The sequence below is a fragment of the Rhincodon typus genome, chromosome 15 (assembly GCF_021869965.1).
Source record: "Rhincodon typus isolate 14 chromosome 15, sRhiTyp1.1, whole genome shotgun sequence".
NCBI classification, from domain to species: Eukaryota; Metazoa; Chordata; class Chondrichthyes; order Orectolobiformes; family Rhincodontidae; genus Rhincodon; species Rhincodon typus.
This window is the reverse complement of record NC_063346.1, coordinates 27,104,362-27,120,857: the sequence shown is the minus strand read 5'-3', so window position 1 is coordinate 27,120,857 and position 16,496 is coordinate 27,104,362. Positions and strand designations below refer to the sequence as shown.

At 39.6% G+C, this 16,496-nt stretch overlaps 1 protein-coding gene across 2 annotated transcripts in view; it reads right to left on the bottom strand.

Annotated features, from left to right (window-relative positions):
• spire2 (spire-type actin nucleation factor 2) overlaps positions 1-14,876 on the bottom strand; it is an 82,768-nt gene extending 67,892 nt beyond the window's left edge. For both annotated transcript variants that reach the window (XM_020510078.2, XM_048605662.1), the window contains exons 1-2: positions 14,547-14,876; positions 3,731-3,774 (exon numbers count right to left, since the gene is read on the bottom strand). In XM_020510078.2, the coding sequence (XP_020365667.1) occupies positions 3,731-3,774; positions 14,547-14,829 (327 nt within the window). In that variant the 5' untranslated portion in view covers positions 14,830-14,876. The remainder of the gene's footprint in view (positions 1-3,730; positions 3,775-14,546) is intronic.
• Positions 14,877-16,496: the final 1,620 nt, after the last annotated feature.

Here is a 16,496-nt window from a genome sequence, read left to right as displayed (position 1 = left end):
GGAGGAAAGTTTCATAATTTATTACACTGCCTTTGTGTGGTACTGTAGATGTGGCAATGAATAGTTATGGGGCTAACTGCACAATCAAAGCAAAAAAATGCAACGTTTTCTATCCAGAAACAAATAATGCATTTAAATTTAATAAATACTGTTGTACAAGTTCAAATAGTGTTTTGCCATGAGCAGGGAACTGCTTTAAGTTCCAACACTCTAAATAATAACTCTTTACTGCAGAACTTGGAATGAAATAGAAAGTTTTGAAACAGCAAGTGCTTCAGCAAACAGTGTAAAAAAAATCAAATCAAAGTGCCAATGGGCAAAGATCACAGCTTTCTTTTATGCTGCAATGTCATTCCAGTTTATTATAGCAAGCTACGGTATGAGAGCACTTAAACAATTATCATGGAAAAAAAAAACTCATAACCATTAACTTGCAATCATGACTGGATAACTGCTTGGATTACAAGCATTCCGATATTACTGAAATGTAATCCAATGACTATGTGGAGACAAATTGTTACTTCAGAATAACCTTGAATTATATTTCACCCCTATATAAATGCTTTTAGCACACGATAAACTGATAGTTGACTTGGCATCTTACCTAAAGATTACATGCAGAATATTTACAACATTGAAATAGGTAATAGGAATTGAAATGACACAATGAGTTTACTTCAGACATTAATAGACTACCTTATCTGAATGGGAACTTTACTTGCTTTGGACAATACAAAAATGGGATTGTGCAGCATTAAATCCCAGGGTAATGCAACAGTAAACCTGTGGCCTGTCCACCATTCAGGATCCAACAGTTTGGCGCAGTTTGTACCATTAACTTTAGGAAGCAAAACAAGAATGTTGCTAACAAATTTTGTAAGCTGTCTGCTTACTATTCATAACTGACCTCTTTTTAACTCTCTGTACTAATTCATAACTGTCAAGACCATAAGACATAGGAACAGGAGTAGGCCATTTGGACCATCAAAACCTGGCCTGCCGTTCATTATCACTATGGCTGATCTGACATTCCTCATGTCCACTGTCCTGCCCTTTCCCTGCAACCCTTGATACCCCTACTGATCAAGAAATTACCTATCGCAGCCTTAAATATACACAAGGAAAATTTCCCACAATTTTCTGTGGAAAGGAGTCCCAAAGACACACAAACCTCTGAGAGAAGAAATTCCTCCTCATCTCAGTCTTAAATTGGTGCTCCTTCATTCTGACACTATGGTCCTTTGGTCCTAGACTCTCCCATGAAGAGAAACATCCTCTTAGCATTTACCCTGTCAAGCCCCTTAAGAATCCGAGATGTTCAATGAGATCACCTCCCATTCTTCTAAACTCCAGTGAGTAGAGTCCCAAACTGTCTAGTCTTTGCTCATAAGACAATCCCTCCATACAAGGGTTCGCCCTGGTAAACTTTCTCTGAACTGCCTCCATTGAAATGATATCTTTCCTAAATAAGAGGATCAAAACTGCTCCAGTACTACAGACGTAGTCTCAACAGCAGATTGTACAGTTGCAGTAAGACTTCCCTACTCTCATACTTCAACTGTTTTGAAATAAGGGCCAATATTCCTGATTTCCTGCTGCACTGTGTGCTAGCTATCTGTGTTTTGTACTCAAGTACCCCCAAGTCCCTTCGTGTTGCAGCTTTCTGCATTTTTCTCCATTTAAATAATATTCTGTTCTTTTGTTCTCCCTTCGAAAATGCATAACTTTGCACTTTCCCACTCCTTCTCCATTTGCCAACTTTTTACCTACTTACTTGACCTATCGATATTTCTCTGTAAACTGTTTGTATTCCTCTCACAACCTGCCTTTCCACCTTTTATTTATTCTCTACAAAGCTCCATGTCCTGAATGGTCCTGAATTTTAGCTGTTATTTTTAATATTTACCTGCTGTTTCACTCATTTGTTTGTCAATTTTATATACTCTTGGTGAATTTTAATGCTACATAGATACAAAGACCAACAAGTTTCACAATGAGGCAACAGTTAAACAGGGGAGGGAAGGGTTTGGGCTGCAGTTATTGAAGATTCACAGCTGCACTTTCGGATTTTGCACCCCTCATGTTTGTTTTACACTTCGAGCCTATGATCCTTCAGCCTTGGAGAGTTTGCAAGTTAGTTCTGAGATCTTTCTAAAGACTGTTAAGAATTATTTCCGTATTCCATAGTTCCCTTTCAGTTTCACGTGGAGTGGTGAATATTTATGCAAATGATCTGAACCACGGAAACGGAGATCTAGTAACACATTACCAGTCTGGCAAGACTATTTCAGTTCCCAACCACTTAAAAAGACTGAATGATTTATAAGCTGAATTTTTCTGACATTATTAAACACTTTAAAGCCAAAGAAATATTTCTTTGGAATGTTGGTAAACGTGGCAGTGAATTTGTACACTGCCAGGTCACACAAACAGCAACTGGATAAATGACCAGGGGATTTGTTCTTAACAGTTTGATTGAGGAGTGAACATTGCCCAGGACAGCAGAACTCTCCTGTTTTTGCTTGAATGGGATCGTATACGGAAAAATCAAGAGAGTTTTCCATTTAGTATCCCTGACAATTGAGCGTTCCCTCTCAACTTAGATGGTGTGTGCAAATCTCTGGCTAAAACACATTTCTTCCCGGCTCAGAAGCAAAAGCATTACCATTGAAACAAGGCTTACAGCAACTGAACTGACATACCAACAGACAGAAATTCATGCCAATCTGATCCATATAGACATGTAGGTGTCAGGTTTTGATATGATGACCTCAGCCAGATTGGGTAATGGAGATGTCAGGATTCATTTTTCAGCCCCTTATACTGGAAAATGCAATGGTCTAGATATCAAAATTGGGCTGCTACATGACATCTTCATCCACATAAATGAATGATTATATCAAAATTCACTCTTCAGATTCAGACATGAACATTTGCCCTTTACATGGAAAAATGCCGAGCAACCTTGGAACTAAGTTCATGAAGTTACTGAGTTTAGGTGAGTAGAGTGGTAAAGCAAAGAGCAAAACAAAAAATACTCATGTGAGATTTCCCAATCCCTGAAGGTTCTAATGACATTAAAGACATTTATACCACTTGATAAAACAAATCTAATAAATATGACTTAAATTGCTCATCAGTCATGCAGAAATTATCAAACTATATTGTTCAATTCAGATTGCAATCTATTCTAAATCAGCACTTCTCAAACTTCTGTTTTTGAACGACTTGGGTATGGTAAACGACTCCGTACATCACCTACTGGTCTTCCCCTGTAAGCTATCACTTGCCATTACAAAAACTCATCAATATTAAAGAAAATAAGCGTGTTTCTTTTGATGCGACAAGTTTGATTCTGAGCTGAAGTGTAACATTCTCATGTTAGGGTTCAAGTTCAGCCAGTTTGTCTTCTTTGTTCTCGACGCTAAAAATCAAAGTGCACAAATTGTATGTTGTTGGAAATGGCAGCAGTTGCTTCAAACTGTGTCCAGAATATTTGAACTGTATACAGACACATAAATCTGTCAAACCTTTCTTCCCAATTGAATTAGGTAATCTCACAGATTACCAGCTTCAATAAATCATATTTTGGACCAGTTTGCGGATCATCTGGAGAACACTCACGAATTGGATCAGATTTTTGTTCTAAATGATTGATCCATTACACTGAATATTTATCAAATGAACAAAGAACAATATGAATCATTTGGAGTATTTAAAAGACACATACCTGTCCTTCTGTGCATAATCGAGGGGAGACGTTCGCCTTTGAACCTAGAATGAGAAAATAAATAAGTTGCCAAGACTGACAATTCTTGAGGATGGATTGAACCATGACAAGTCAAATGAATTAATACTTTAATGTTTTTATTAACCTTTTTTCAATTACAATACTATCTTTGCTAGATCTATAACTTTGGTTACGCAGACAAGTGGTTCATTTAACACAAGATACATAATCTTTTCGAAAGGATGGTAATCATATTCTCCCTAGCTCACTGCTTTCCCGCTCCTGAAATCTCTTAATGGGTATAAGATTCCCTGCCCTGATATTTGTCTGCTCAAGCAGGAACATCTGAGGTATGTTTTAGTGGATAATAATCCAAAATAAGTGGAAAATCCAAAACATGCCAATTGTTAATTTAGGATCCAAGTTAAATGCAAAATGCAACAGGCTACAAATCTGTTGAAAATTAACATTAAAAGCACAAGATATACAAGCGCTCACTGGCAATGATTAGGAGTGAATGACTGAGTCAGCCAGGACATCAATACTGAAATATATCTGCTTTCCTTTTACCTGCACTCACAAGGTTACACTTGGGACATTGTCGAAATGAATAGTTGCTTCAAAGGCATAAACCAAGTGGAATGTTTCAAGGTTCTCTAGTTGGCTATTTAAACAAAACTCAATTAAAATGAACAGATGTAGGCCCAGACTTTTGCCATGTCAAGGGGCATCCCCACATTGATGAAAATGCCAGAAGTCACAGAGAACCCAGGTTACATCCCCAAGCCCAGCATTTTTCTGTTCTCCAGGTCACATACAGTTACTTCATGACATTCCATTTTCTGAACTCTTGCTCATCCTCACAATTCTCTCTCAATATTCGGCTATCGTTTGCTTTTGACATTGCTAATGGCATTCTTCTTCCAGGCTGTAATCACCCCCTCATCGTATTTTCTCCATTTGTATCTGTTTCAACACTAGTTGGGCATTCATGGCCAGGCCAGCATTATGGTCCATCCCTAAATCCCCTGAAGAATGTGGTGGTGTGCTGTGTTCTTGAATAGCTGGAGTTCCTGGGGCGAAGAACCACAGAGTTGGTAGGGCAGGAGTTCCAGGATTTTGATACTGCAATAGTGAATCAATTAGGATACAGACCAATTCAAGGTGGTATGGTTTGGAGTGGAACTTGCAGGTGGTGTTGTTCCATTGTCCTTCAAGGTGGTGGAGGTCATGGATTTGAAAGTTATTGTCAGAGCAGCTTTGATTAATTACTGCAGTACATTCTGGAGATGGTACACACTGTTGCCCTGTGTGTCAGAGGGAGAGATATTGAAGGTAGTGGATGGGATATCAATCAAATGGGCTGTTCCATCTTGGTGGGTGTCAAGCTTCTTAAGTGCAGTTGAAGCTGCACAAGAGATCCAAGCAAGTGGATTGTATTCTATCCCACTGCAGATGGTGGACAGGCACTGAGACGATGGATGAGTTACTCAACATAGAATTGCTAATCAGGCATCGCTGCCCAGGTCAGCTTTTATTTCCCATCCTGAGTTGCCCTTGAAAAGGTCATGGTGAGCTGTCTTCCTGAACTACTGCAGTCCATGTGGTGTAGGTAGACTCAAATTTGCCATTAGGGAGGGAGTTCCAGGATTTTGACTGAAGGAATGGTGATAAATTTCGAAGTGAGGATGGTGTTTGGTTTGCAGGGGAACTTGCAGGTGGCATTCCCATCTATTGGCTGCCCTTGATCTTCTACATGAGAGTGGTTTGGGTTCAGAAAGTTCTGTGAATTTCTGCAATTCATTTTGAAGAAGGTACACACTGCTCCTATTCAGCATAAATGGTGGAGGGTGTAAATGTTTGGAATGTGGTACCTGGAACAGGATGCTTTGACCTTGACGATGTCAAGATTTTTGATTGCTGTTGGCAAGTCAGACTTTGGGGTGTCAAGGGGTGAGTTAGTTGCTGCAGGATTCTTAGATTCTGACCTGGTCTTGTAGCCATTGTATTTATATGGTGAGTCCAATTTGAGTTTCTAGTCAATGGTGTTCCCCAGGATGTTGATACTCTGGGATTTAATGATAATAATCCCATTGACTGTCAAGGGGTGATGCCTAGATTCTCTCTTTTTGGAGTCGGTCATTGCTTGGCTTTGCTGTAGGGGGAATGTTACCATTCATCAGCCCGAACTTGGACATTGTCCAGGTCTTGCTGCATTTGGTCATGGACTGCCTCGGTATCTGAGGTATCTTGAATGGTGCTGAACATTATGCATTTATCAGCAAACATCCCTACTCTCTGATGAATGGTAAGTAGCAGTAGACCAGTGCCAAGCAATGACCTTTTGATGGAGGAAAAGTCATTGATGAAACAGCTGAAGGTGGAGGAACAGCTTGAAAAACTCATGCAGTGATGACCTGGAGTTAAGATGACTGACCTCCAACAATCACAACTATCTTTCATTGTGCAAGAAAAGATTCCAACTATTGGAGTATGTGACCCCAGTTTTTCTGGGGCTTCTCAGTGTCAAACACAGTCAAATGAAGCCTTGATGTCAGAGGCAGTCACTGTTACCTCACTGCGAGAGTTCACATTTTCTGTCCATGTTTGGACAAGGCTCTAGTGATCTCAGGAACTGAATGTTCCTGGTGGAACCCTCCGCATCAGTGAGTGGGTTATTACTGAGTAAGTGCTGCTTTATTGCACTCTCAATGACTTCTTCCAACACTTGTCAATGACTGCAACGGCCAAATGTCAAGGAACTTCCAAAGCTGTCAATCAGCTGGCCATAAACAAAGTGTTGACTCTAATATACAACAGTTCTAGGATTTCAGATGTCCTATTGACATAAGCCATTCTAGGATTTGTACAGCATGGCTAGTTTCCCAAACTATCATTTTCACTATGGGGTGCCTATTAAATGGGTGTTTTGATGGGCAAATCTGACTACTTATTGAAAGGAAATGTTTGTTCACAAAGGGAAATTAAGCACATAGGTGAAATATTTGTTTACCCAAGGAATTGAACACCCATCTGAAATGTATGTTTACCTAAGAGATTAGTTGAAGGAATTTAAATGTGTTACCTGTTACTTAGATAAACGAGTGTGCTTTTTTCAACAGTGACATCATCAATAAACACTGTAATTATGCCTGCTGAGGTAGGTCTGTGGTGGATGCCAGATGAATCGGCATGGAAAGGGAATGCAAAATTTTGGGGTTCGTGGGAGACATACCACATTTTGAAGGGGGTTAAAAATAGTCATGGGATTAGAGCCATATAGTCATAAAGATCTACAGCACAGTAAATAGCCCTTTGGTCCATCATATCCATGCCTGTCAAAAACACCCACCTAACTATTTGGGCATAGATAAAATAAGGAGCCAAGGGGGTGGGAAGATGGGTAGGGTGGCATAGGGGTTATGAGGGGCTATGCAGACTGAAGAATGTGAGAGCAGGAGAGATGTCTTGATCTTTAATTTTATACTTTCAACTCTTAAAATTCTAGCACACTGCTGGAATTTCCATTAGCCTGCTCTGCTCTTCCCATGCTAAAGATTAAAGGGTTTATTGTGGAATACCCTATTATTATACCAACCCAACTTTCAATGTTGCCCATGCCATCAAAACTGAAAATGGGAAGTGCTGGCAGCTATTTTTAAAAGCTGGTTTATCGGAGCCAGGATTTCTCCCACCTCTATGTACTCAACCCAGAATGAAAATTGGAGTCACAGACTTCAACTTAAATGTGTTTATCAACGTGACTACTAAATTACAAATAACATTGAAGTTTTAGCATTTTATAGTATGAACTGAGTATGTGGAGGACCATGGGATGTGATTTACCTTCAACTTCCTACTCTGACTATGTAAAATGTATGACTTGTTTCTTATCATCTGGTCATCCTAATTGCAGAATACAAATTATGTTCCAGAATTCCATTTTTTAAATACAGAAATGCCAAAGGTAAGGAAGATTAAAGGGTTTATTCCAGAATAACCTATTAATTCTATTGGAGATAGCAAGAACTGCAGATGCTGGAATCAGAGTTAATACAGAGTGGAGCTGGAGGAACACAGCAGGTCAGGCAGCATCAGAGGAACAGGAAAGTCAACATTTCAGGTTTAGGTTGCAGGTAAATTTCAGGTTTTCAGGTAAACATTTCAGGTTTTCAGGTAAACTCAAAACATTGACTTTCCTCTTCCTCTGATGCTTCCTGACCTACTATGTTCCTCCAGTTCCACGCTGTATTGACTATTAATTCTATTAACTATTAACATCTGGAGGGCAAGTTGTTGGAGGGAATCCTGAGGGACAGGATATACATGTATTTGGAAAGGCTAGGACTGATTAGGAATAGTCAACATGGCCTTGTGCATGGGAAATCGTGTCTCACTAACTTGATTGAGTTATTTGAAGAAGTAACAAAGAGGATTGATGAGGGCAGCGGGGTGGATGTAATCAATATGGACTTCAATAAGGCATTCGACAAGGTTCCTTGTGGTAGGCTGGTTAGTAAGATTTGATCACACAGAATACAGGGAGAACTAGCCATTTGGATATTGAACTGGCTCAAAGGTAGGAGACAGAGGATGATACAGGAGGGTTACTTTTCAGACAAGGAGGCCTGTGAGCAGCAGTGTGCCACAAGGATTGGTGCTGGGTCCACTGCTTTTCTAAATTTATATAAATGATTTGGATGGGAACATAGGAGGTATGGTTAGTAAGTCTGCAGATGACACCAAAATTGGAGGTGTAGTAGACAGCGAAGAAGGTTACCTCAGAGTACAACAGGACCTTAATCAGATGGCCCAATGAGCCGAGGAGTGGCAGATGGAGTTGAATTTAGATAAATGTGTGGCACTGCATTTGGAAAGGCAAATCAGGGCAGGACTTATACACTTAATGGTAAGGTCCTGGGGAGTGTTGCTAAACAAAGAGACCTTGGAGTGCAGTTTCATAGTTTCTTGAAAGTAGAGTCACAGGTAGACAGGATAGTGAATAAGGCGTTTGGTATGCTTGCCTTTATTGGTCAGCGCATTATGTATAAGAGTTGGGAGGTTATGTTCTGGCTGAACAGGACAATGGTTAGGCCACTTTTGGAACAGTGCATGCAATTCTTATCTCCCTGCTATAGGGAGGATGTTGTGAAACTTGAAAGGATTCAGAAAAGGATGCTGCTAGGGTTGGAGGGTTTGATCTATCGGGAAAGACTGGATAGGCTGGGGCTATTTTCCCTAAAGCTTGGGAGGCTGAGGGGTGACCTTATAGAGATTTATAAAATCATGAGGTGCTTGGATGGGGTGACTAGACAAGGGCTTTTACCAGGGGTGGGGAGTCCAAAACCAGACGGCATAGGTTTAAGGTGAGAGGGGAAAGATTTAAAAGGGACCAAAGGGGCAACATTTTCATGCAGAGGGTGGTGCGTGTATGGAATGAGCTGCCAGAGGAAGTGGTGAAGGGAATGACAATATTTAAAAGGCATCTGGACGGTTATATGAATAGGAAGGGTTTAGAGGGATATGGGCCCAATGCTGGCAAATGGGACTAGATTAATTTAGGATATCTGGTCAGCATGGATGAGTTGGACCAAAGGGTCTGTTTCCATGCTGTACAGCTCTATGAATCTATGGCTCTATAACTCGGTATTGATCAATGACAAATACTATCCAACTTCAACATGTGACTGCACTTAGGGCAATCACATGAAAGATTTGAGACAAGGATTTAATAATTGCATTGTGGACACTCAGTCATCTGACTACATTGACTAAATACATATTTTGAATGCCCTGAATCTCAAAGTTTGTGAAAAAAAATTCTCATGGCTCAGACCAATATTTTTGACTATTCAACTAATAAACACCACGCTATATATTTTTCCTTACGTATCCATTGTTCATAAGAATTTCTGATGCATTTTAGTAAACAGGTTTTTCTGGAAATAAAATCAAAGTCGCAGGCTCATATTACAACAACTGTTCAAAGTGCTTGTCAATCCATGCATGCTAACTTGGTCTAAGGAAGGATCTTCTGCAAAATGTGCTTTCACAATATTGGGAGTAGCGGGCAGTTAGTAAGGTAAAATGGTGTATATATAGCTCTACATAAAACTATCTTTGTTGAGGGGTGACAGCAATGAGGTCTTCTTTATAAGTTAAATTAATTAGTCTTCTCTTTCCTTCATTTCATTTAATGATTACCATAATGAGTTTGTTCAAAATAAGTTTGTTTTATATGATTTTAATTCTGATTACAAGTACAATGTAATTCAGTGTCTCACATAAGTTGCTGTTTTCTAAAGTTTAAATTTTCTTGGGTTCAAAAGATGAATCATAGAACTTATTCTCCTTATTTGATAGCTGTTGTGCAGAAAGATCTAGCACTCTTGTGATATCAATACTGAGGTCAGACATTTGGAATGTCTGTTGCAACACACCTGATTTACAAAGGATGTTCCATTTTGATGCCAGGAATAGAGGTGGAAAATCGGGTAAATTTTCTCTTTTACAATTAATTATTTAATTAGAAGACATAATTTTTAATTATGAAATCCAACTGGTTTATCAATATACTTGAGGGAAGTCAGTACCTGCAAATTGCTCCATTCTCACCCTGATGTAGTCGACCTTTAAATCCCCTTTGAAGAGACCTCAGAAGACATTTATTCATATTGTGTTGCTACCCCAGGTTCGAGGAGGTCTACTACCACTTTCCGAAGAAAAACAGGTGGGCAGTAAATGCTGTCCTTGCTTGAAACGTCATCTCAGCAATCAATTTGATATCAAAGCTTAATATTTAGTTTACAAAAATATATCAAGCCTTACATAAAGCTTTTTTTTTCAAAAATCAGTAGAGTCAAACTAGTTAACTGCATCATAATTTTTTCATAATTGTCAGAATTCATGAAGTGTCCATTAAACATAATTGAAAGTAGTCACCACAATGTGAACCTCATGACAGTAAGTTGGATAGGCAAATAGAAACTTTTGACTGATTGTTACATAGTCTGTGGACTGTTGCTATTGTCACATTTTACCTTATTGTGACATGTTTTCTGTTCCTTACAAAAGCTCCATTTAAATTAACAAAATAGCTCAAAGTCTGATGAACAGTCCTCACAGTCCTGCTAGTTTATTATGTTTGCAATTACTTCTTTGATGATAAATACTTTAATGTACATGCTCTGAACATGCATGTATATCTTACCTTAACAAAATATATCAATAATACAAAACATAACAAACTCTACACCCGATTTAATATTATCAGACTGGGCGTCCATCAGTATAATTTGACATTTCCACAGGATTTACTATTCAAACATCCCACATAAGCTATGAACAACTGGGAGCAGTCGGTATACAAAATATTTTTCCTTATTTTCAACACCTCTAGATGATCTTGAAAAATTGTGGACAGTGACTAGATATCTCTCTGACTCAAATAAGAGAAGCAAAGAGCTGAAAACCCGCAGTATCCATTTACAAAGAGGACGTAGATTAAAGAACAGTGGATGAATTGATTTAGTCACTTAGGTGTTATTAAAAAAAACCTTCGTGTTCATAACACAATATTGATAATTTCACATTATTTTTATGTATATCTTGTTTATGCAAGAAATATCAAGTTAATATATTATATTAAACAATATGTAATATTGTATTATATATTATATATATTATATTATCCAATATATACATTTTTAAAAATAATAATTTATAAAATATGTATACACATGATCAAAGGAAACCCAAATATTGTTCCATTGTATGTGAACTTTTCTTCCCTGTTTAGGTGACTGGGTGAAATTTGAAAATCCCTTTAAGGAGTCAATACACTATGGTTAATTTAATCCCAACTAATACTCAACACAAATGAGTAATGGAGCTTGCATCACCACACATTAAACAATACAACTTTGTCTTATTTTAAAATAATTATCAGGGACAGGGTGGAACAAAATCTGCTTGTAACTGTGCAATCCCATGTGGCAGATGGTGGGGTAGGGACAAGTGCTGCATGATGTCAAAATAAATTAGATTTAAAGTTGTGCGCAATATAATGGCTTTTGGTCTGAACAAGGATATAATTTTACTGACTTTCCTCCCACCACCCACAACTTCAAGGTAACGCAGCAATTACTGCAAATAAGACGCATGCAGCCCAATTGTTATCTGTCAATGGCACTCTCAAAGTATTCTCTCGACGGGTGTGGCCAATTCCCAGATATTTACATCATACCCATGAGCTGTTGCAGCTACACAGCTAGCAGCATAGTGGAGACTTTAAATTTGGGAAAATGGGCAAATCTATTTTGGCTGAGAGGCCAGGCTACATAAACAAGTATGGGACAGAATTTAGAAGCCAAATTGACTGTGTCATTCCTTCTCAGTAGTTGTTTTCCTGCATCGTGATGGCAAAGGCCTCAAAACAAATCACCGTCCATGAAATAAAAACAGAAAATGCCCGAAATACTCAGCAGATCAAGAAATACTAGTGTGGAGAGAAACACAGTTTACATTTCGGGTCAATGACTCCTCATCAAATGCCGCCTGACCTATTTGATCTTTCACATTTATTTCAGATTTCCAGTATCTGCATTGTTTTGATTTTGTACCATTGTTAATGAAGTATGTGAACAAAAAGCTATGCAGGCTGTATGTACTGTCACAGAATTCTTTTACTACAAAACTGAATGTGGCTAAAGCCATTTAAGTAATATGGCCTAATTATCGAGTGACAGAGTCACACAGCATGGAAATAGACCTTTTGGTCCAACCAGAACATGCCCAGCATATTCCCAAACTAAAATAGTCCCACCTGCCTGCGTTTGGCCCATATCGCTCCAAACCATTCCTATTCACCAATTTGTCCAAATGTCTTTCAAACGTTGTAACTCTGCCTGCATCCACCATTTTCCCTGGCAATTCATTCCACACACAATCCACTCTCTGTGTGAAAAGTTTCCCCTCATGTCCTTTTTAAACCTTTCTCCTTTCATCGTAAAAATACACCCCCCCGTTTTGAACTCTCCCTTCCTAGGGAAAACATCCTTGTCATTCACCTCATCTATGCCCCTCATTATGTTGTAAACCTCAATAAGGTCATCTCTCAACCTCCTAAGCTCCAGTGAAAAAAGTCCCATACTTTCCATTCTATTTTTATATCTCAAACACTCCATCCCTGGCAACTCCCTGGTAAATCTTTTCTGAACCCTCTCCAGCTTAACAATATCGTTCCTATGACAGGACAATCAGAACTGCACACATCACTCCAGAAAAACCTTACCAATGTCCTGTACAACCTCAACATGATGTCCTATACTCAAAAGGTCTGAGCAATGAAGGCAAACACACTGAACACCTTCCTAACCACCCTGTCTACCTGTAATGCAAATTTCAAAGAATTATGTACCCGAACCTCTAGGTCTCTCTCTTCTACAGCACCACCCAGGGCTTTACCATTAAGTGTATAAGTTCTGTCCTTGTATTACCAAAATGCAATACCTTGCATTTAACCAAATTAAACTCCATCTGCTACTCCTCAGCCCCTTGACCCAGTTGATCAAGATCTCTTTGTAATTTTAGATAACCTTCTTCACCGCCCACTATACCACCAATTCTGGTGTCATCTGCAAACTTACTAACCATGCCTCCTATATTCTCATCCAAATCATTTAGATAAATGATAAACAAAAATGGACCCAGCACCGATCCCAGTGGAACACCGCTGGTCACAGGCCTCCAGTCCAATAAATAACTTTTCACCACCACAATTGGCAAGCTCACCCTGAATTCCATGTGACCTAACTTTACTAATAAGTCTACTATATGGAACCTTGTCAAAGGCTTTACTAAAGTCCAGGTAAACAACGTCTACTGCTCTGCCCTCATCAATTCTTTTGGTTACTTCATTAAAAAACTTTAACTGAGTTTGTGAGACATGATTTTCCTTGTACAAAACCATGCTGACTATCTCTAATCACTTTTTACACCCACACTCTGAAGTCTAAAATAATGCTTTATCAGTATTGACAAATAAATGGAACAGAATTGCATGCCATTCAAGAAATTCAGATGGCTTTCAAAAATATTACAAGACAATGCTTCACAATTCCCTTCATTACACCTTTCATAACAAGATTTTGTCTGGATTACACCAGAAATCTTACTTGAGCACAGATCATCCCTTAAAACTTTAAACTAGTAGATTAATGGATTAATAGATTAATGAGATTTAAACAATTTGATTTTTCTTTAAAAATATACCCTACCTGGAATTTAAAGATATGGGGTTTAAAAGCAGAAGAGTTTTAAATAAAGCTTCAATACCTGATAGTTTTGGAATTTACACATTAGAAGTCCTAGTTGTAATTAGGTATCCTGAAACCTTTCATTTTATACTCACTCAAGCCTTACACTATTTTTTATGAAAGTACAGAATACATATTTGCAGAATTAAGGATGGCATTGAGAACAAACGCTGAGTTTGACATTTTAGTATATATCAAACCAGTGAAGAATTCGAAACAGCGGATGCGTTTACTCTCGCCCTATGCAGTGCAGTGTATCAATTTACAGTTCAGGCCAACGGCGAAAACACAAGCCAGTGTGAGATAGCCAGCTTTTGTGCGTTGCTGAGAGTTGGCTAACAGAATGTGTGGGATTTTTCTGGCTGGCGGACATGGCTAGGTTCTCTGTAATCGTGGGCATATGCGGCAGGGCTAGCAGTCAAGTGATTAGAGGAGAAAGTTGGGAGTCGGTGCTGTGGGGTTAGCTGTTGCAGTCAGCGTTGAAAGTGAGTGGACTGTACCTGTAAGCGGCGGCCTGTTCTGGTCCTCCCCGCACAGGGACACGGTGCCATCCCGATGCAGCAGGATGGCTGCCAGCTCCCGGACACGGCCAATGCGCACCTGCTCCCGGGGCCAGTCTCGGTGCAGAGAGCGGCAGCATTGGTAACACACAGCCCAGGCTTGCTCCTCATTGATCGGCTGCTCGTAGGCTCTCAGCACCTCATCCAGGGATAAAACTTGTGGCTCCAGCCCATCGCCGGCCACTTGCTGCTGCGGTTCTCCATCACTGCCTGACCTGGCCATTTCCCCTTCGCTTGCTCATTGCTGCTGGCCAACGTTTCTCCTGGTTCCCATAACAGCGAGTCTGCAGCTCCGGTGTCAATCAGCCGGTACCATGTGATCGCCCCGCTCTGGGCCAGCCCAGCCTCCTAAACACACACAACCAAATCAGAAGAGTCCGCAGGATAAAACCAGCAAGAGACACACACACACACAGAAAGCAAAAACAAAACAGGGCAGCAAGCTCCGGTTTGAACCAAGTGCAGCTTTTGGAAATTATCCCCTCCACTGGTACCCTCACTGTGCACTGGCCGCAATGTTGCTTTGTTTCGTCCATGTGTGGTTTACAGCTTGCTGTCCAATACTGCAAACATAAGCTGCTGCATCCCTCATAATGCACAATGGAATATGCAGCAATATCCAAGCGGTGAAAGTACAAGGTATGTGTTTTCTTGGCGAGACTGCCCTCACACCTGAACATTGCTTTCTCCACAGCCTGCACAGCTATTATTCATTTCCTCCAACTATATCCACACCTTTGGAACATTAGGTTCCCAACCAAGGATAATTAATATAGTGCAACATTTGCTCACTTCATATTATTCTTGTATTTTGAGTCCTGTAAACGGGTTATTTATATACTTTCTAACCTAGTTCCAGTCTTGGGGGATTCGGGCACACTGTAACTTATTGAAATATATATATATTTAAAATGATTGCCTTTTGCTTTGAGAAGAGGGATTAAATTTGATCCTCTGTGGGCACGTGTTTTGAAGATTTCTGGTAACTTGGTAATAATGTACAATACCATGGTCAGTGGTGAAAAGCTGATGCTGCTATCCAACCGGTCATTTGTTTGAAAGTTCTGTCAATTGCAATGCACCGTTCTTACATTTTTCGTGTTCCAATGCCTCAATCCTGTTTTCCCTTAGGACACTTTACCTGTGCGAATCAGTCTCTCAACTAATTGCACTAGCAGTTTGTTTCCCTTTGAAACAAACATTTGTACTGAGTGCAGCTGAAAAGTGGTCTATTCATTCTCCTGTACATCAACGAGTTTAATATTGTAAAGATTTAAATCCTCAAAGTAAGCTGGACTTCTCATGACTGCTACTGAGCGAAGAGGTCAAAGTGACCACACAATGACATCATTAGGTTCGAATTTACACCTTCCCATATCCTGACGAATTCAGACTTTACCCTGTATTTATTACATCTGGCTGTCTTCATGTCCAAATTCCAAATTCAAATCCGATATGATCACAATTTACTCACTCACGAGTTTTACAACTAACGATACAATTTGCAGGTAATAAAGTGTTTTCTATTCTTTAGCAATGGGAATTACAGTGCACACACATTCGTAAATGGTTTTTTGGAGTTCAGACAGGATTAGAGTACTATGTATGGGAGATATTACAATACTCAGAGGACAAGCACTCGGGCGTTTTGAATGTTGCCAGCAGTTACATATGGAATTTCATTCACATCTTAATGTTTGGAGGAATCACGAATTGTCTAATCACTTTTTACAAAATGTCCAATTTTACCTGCCTCACTGAGCTCCAGGCGCGCCCAGGTTCCTTTATTCCACCTGAACTATAGAAGGCGAGTTTAACCTGCGTCTTGGAAACTCTGAGACAACAAGGTGCAGGGCTGGATGAACACAGCAGGCCAAGCAGCATCATAGC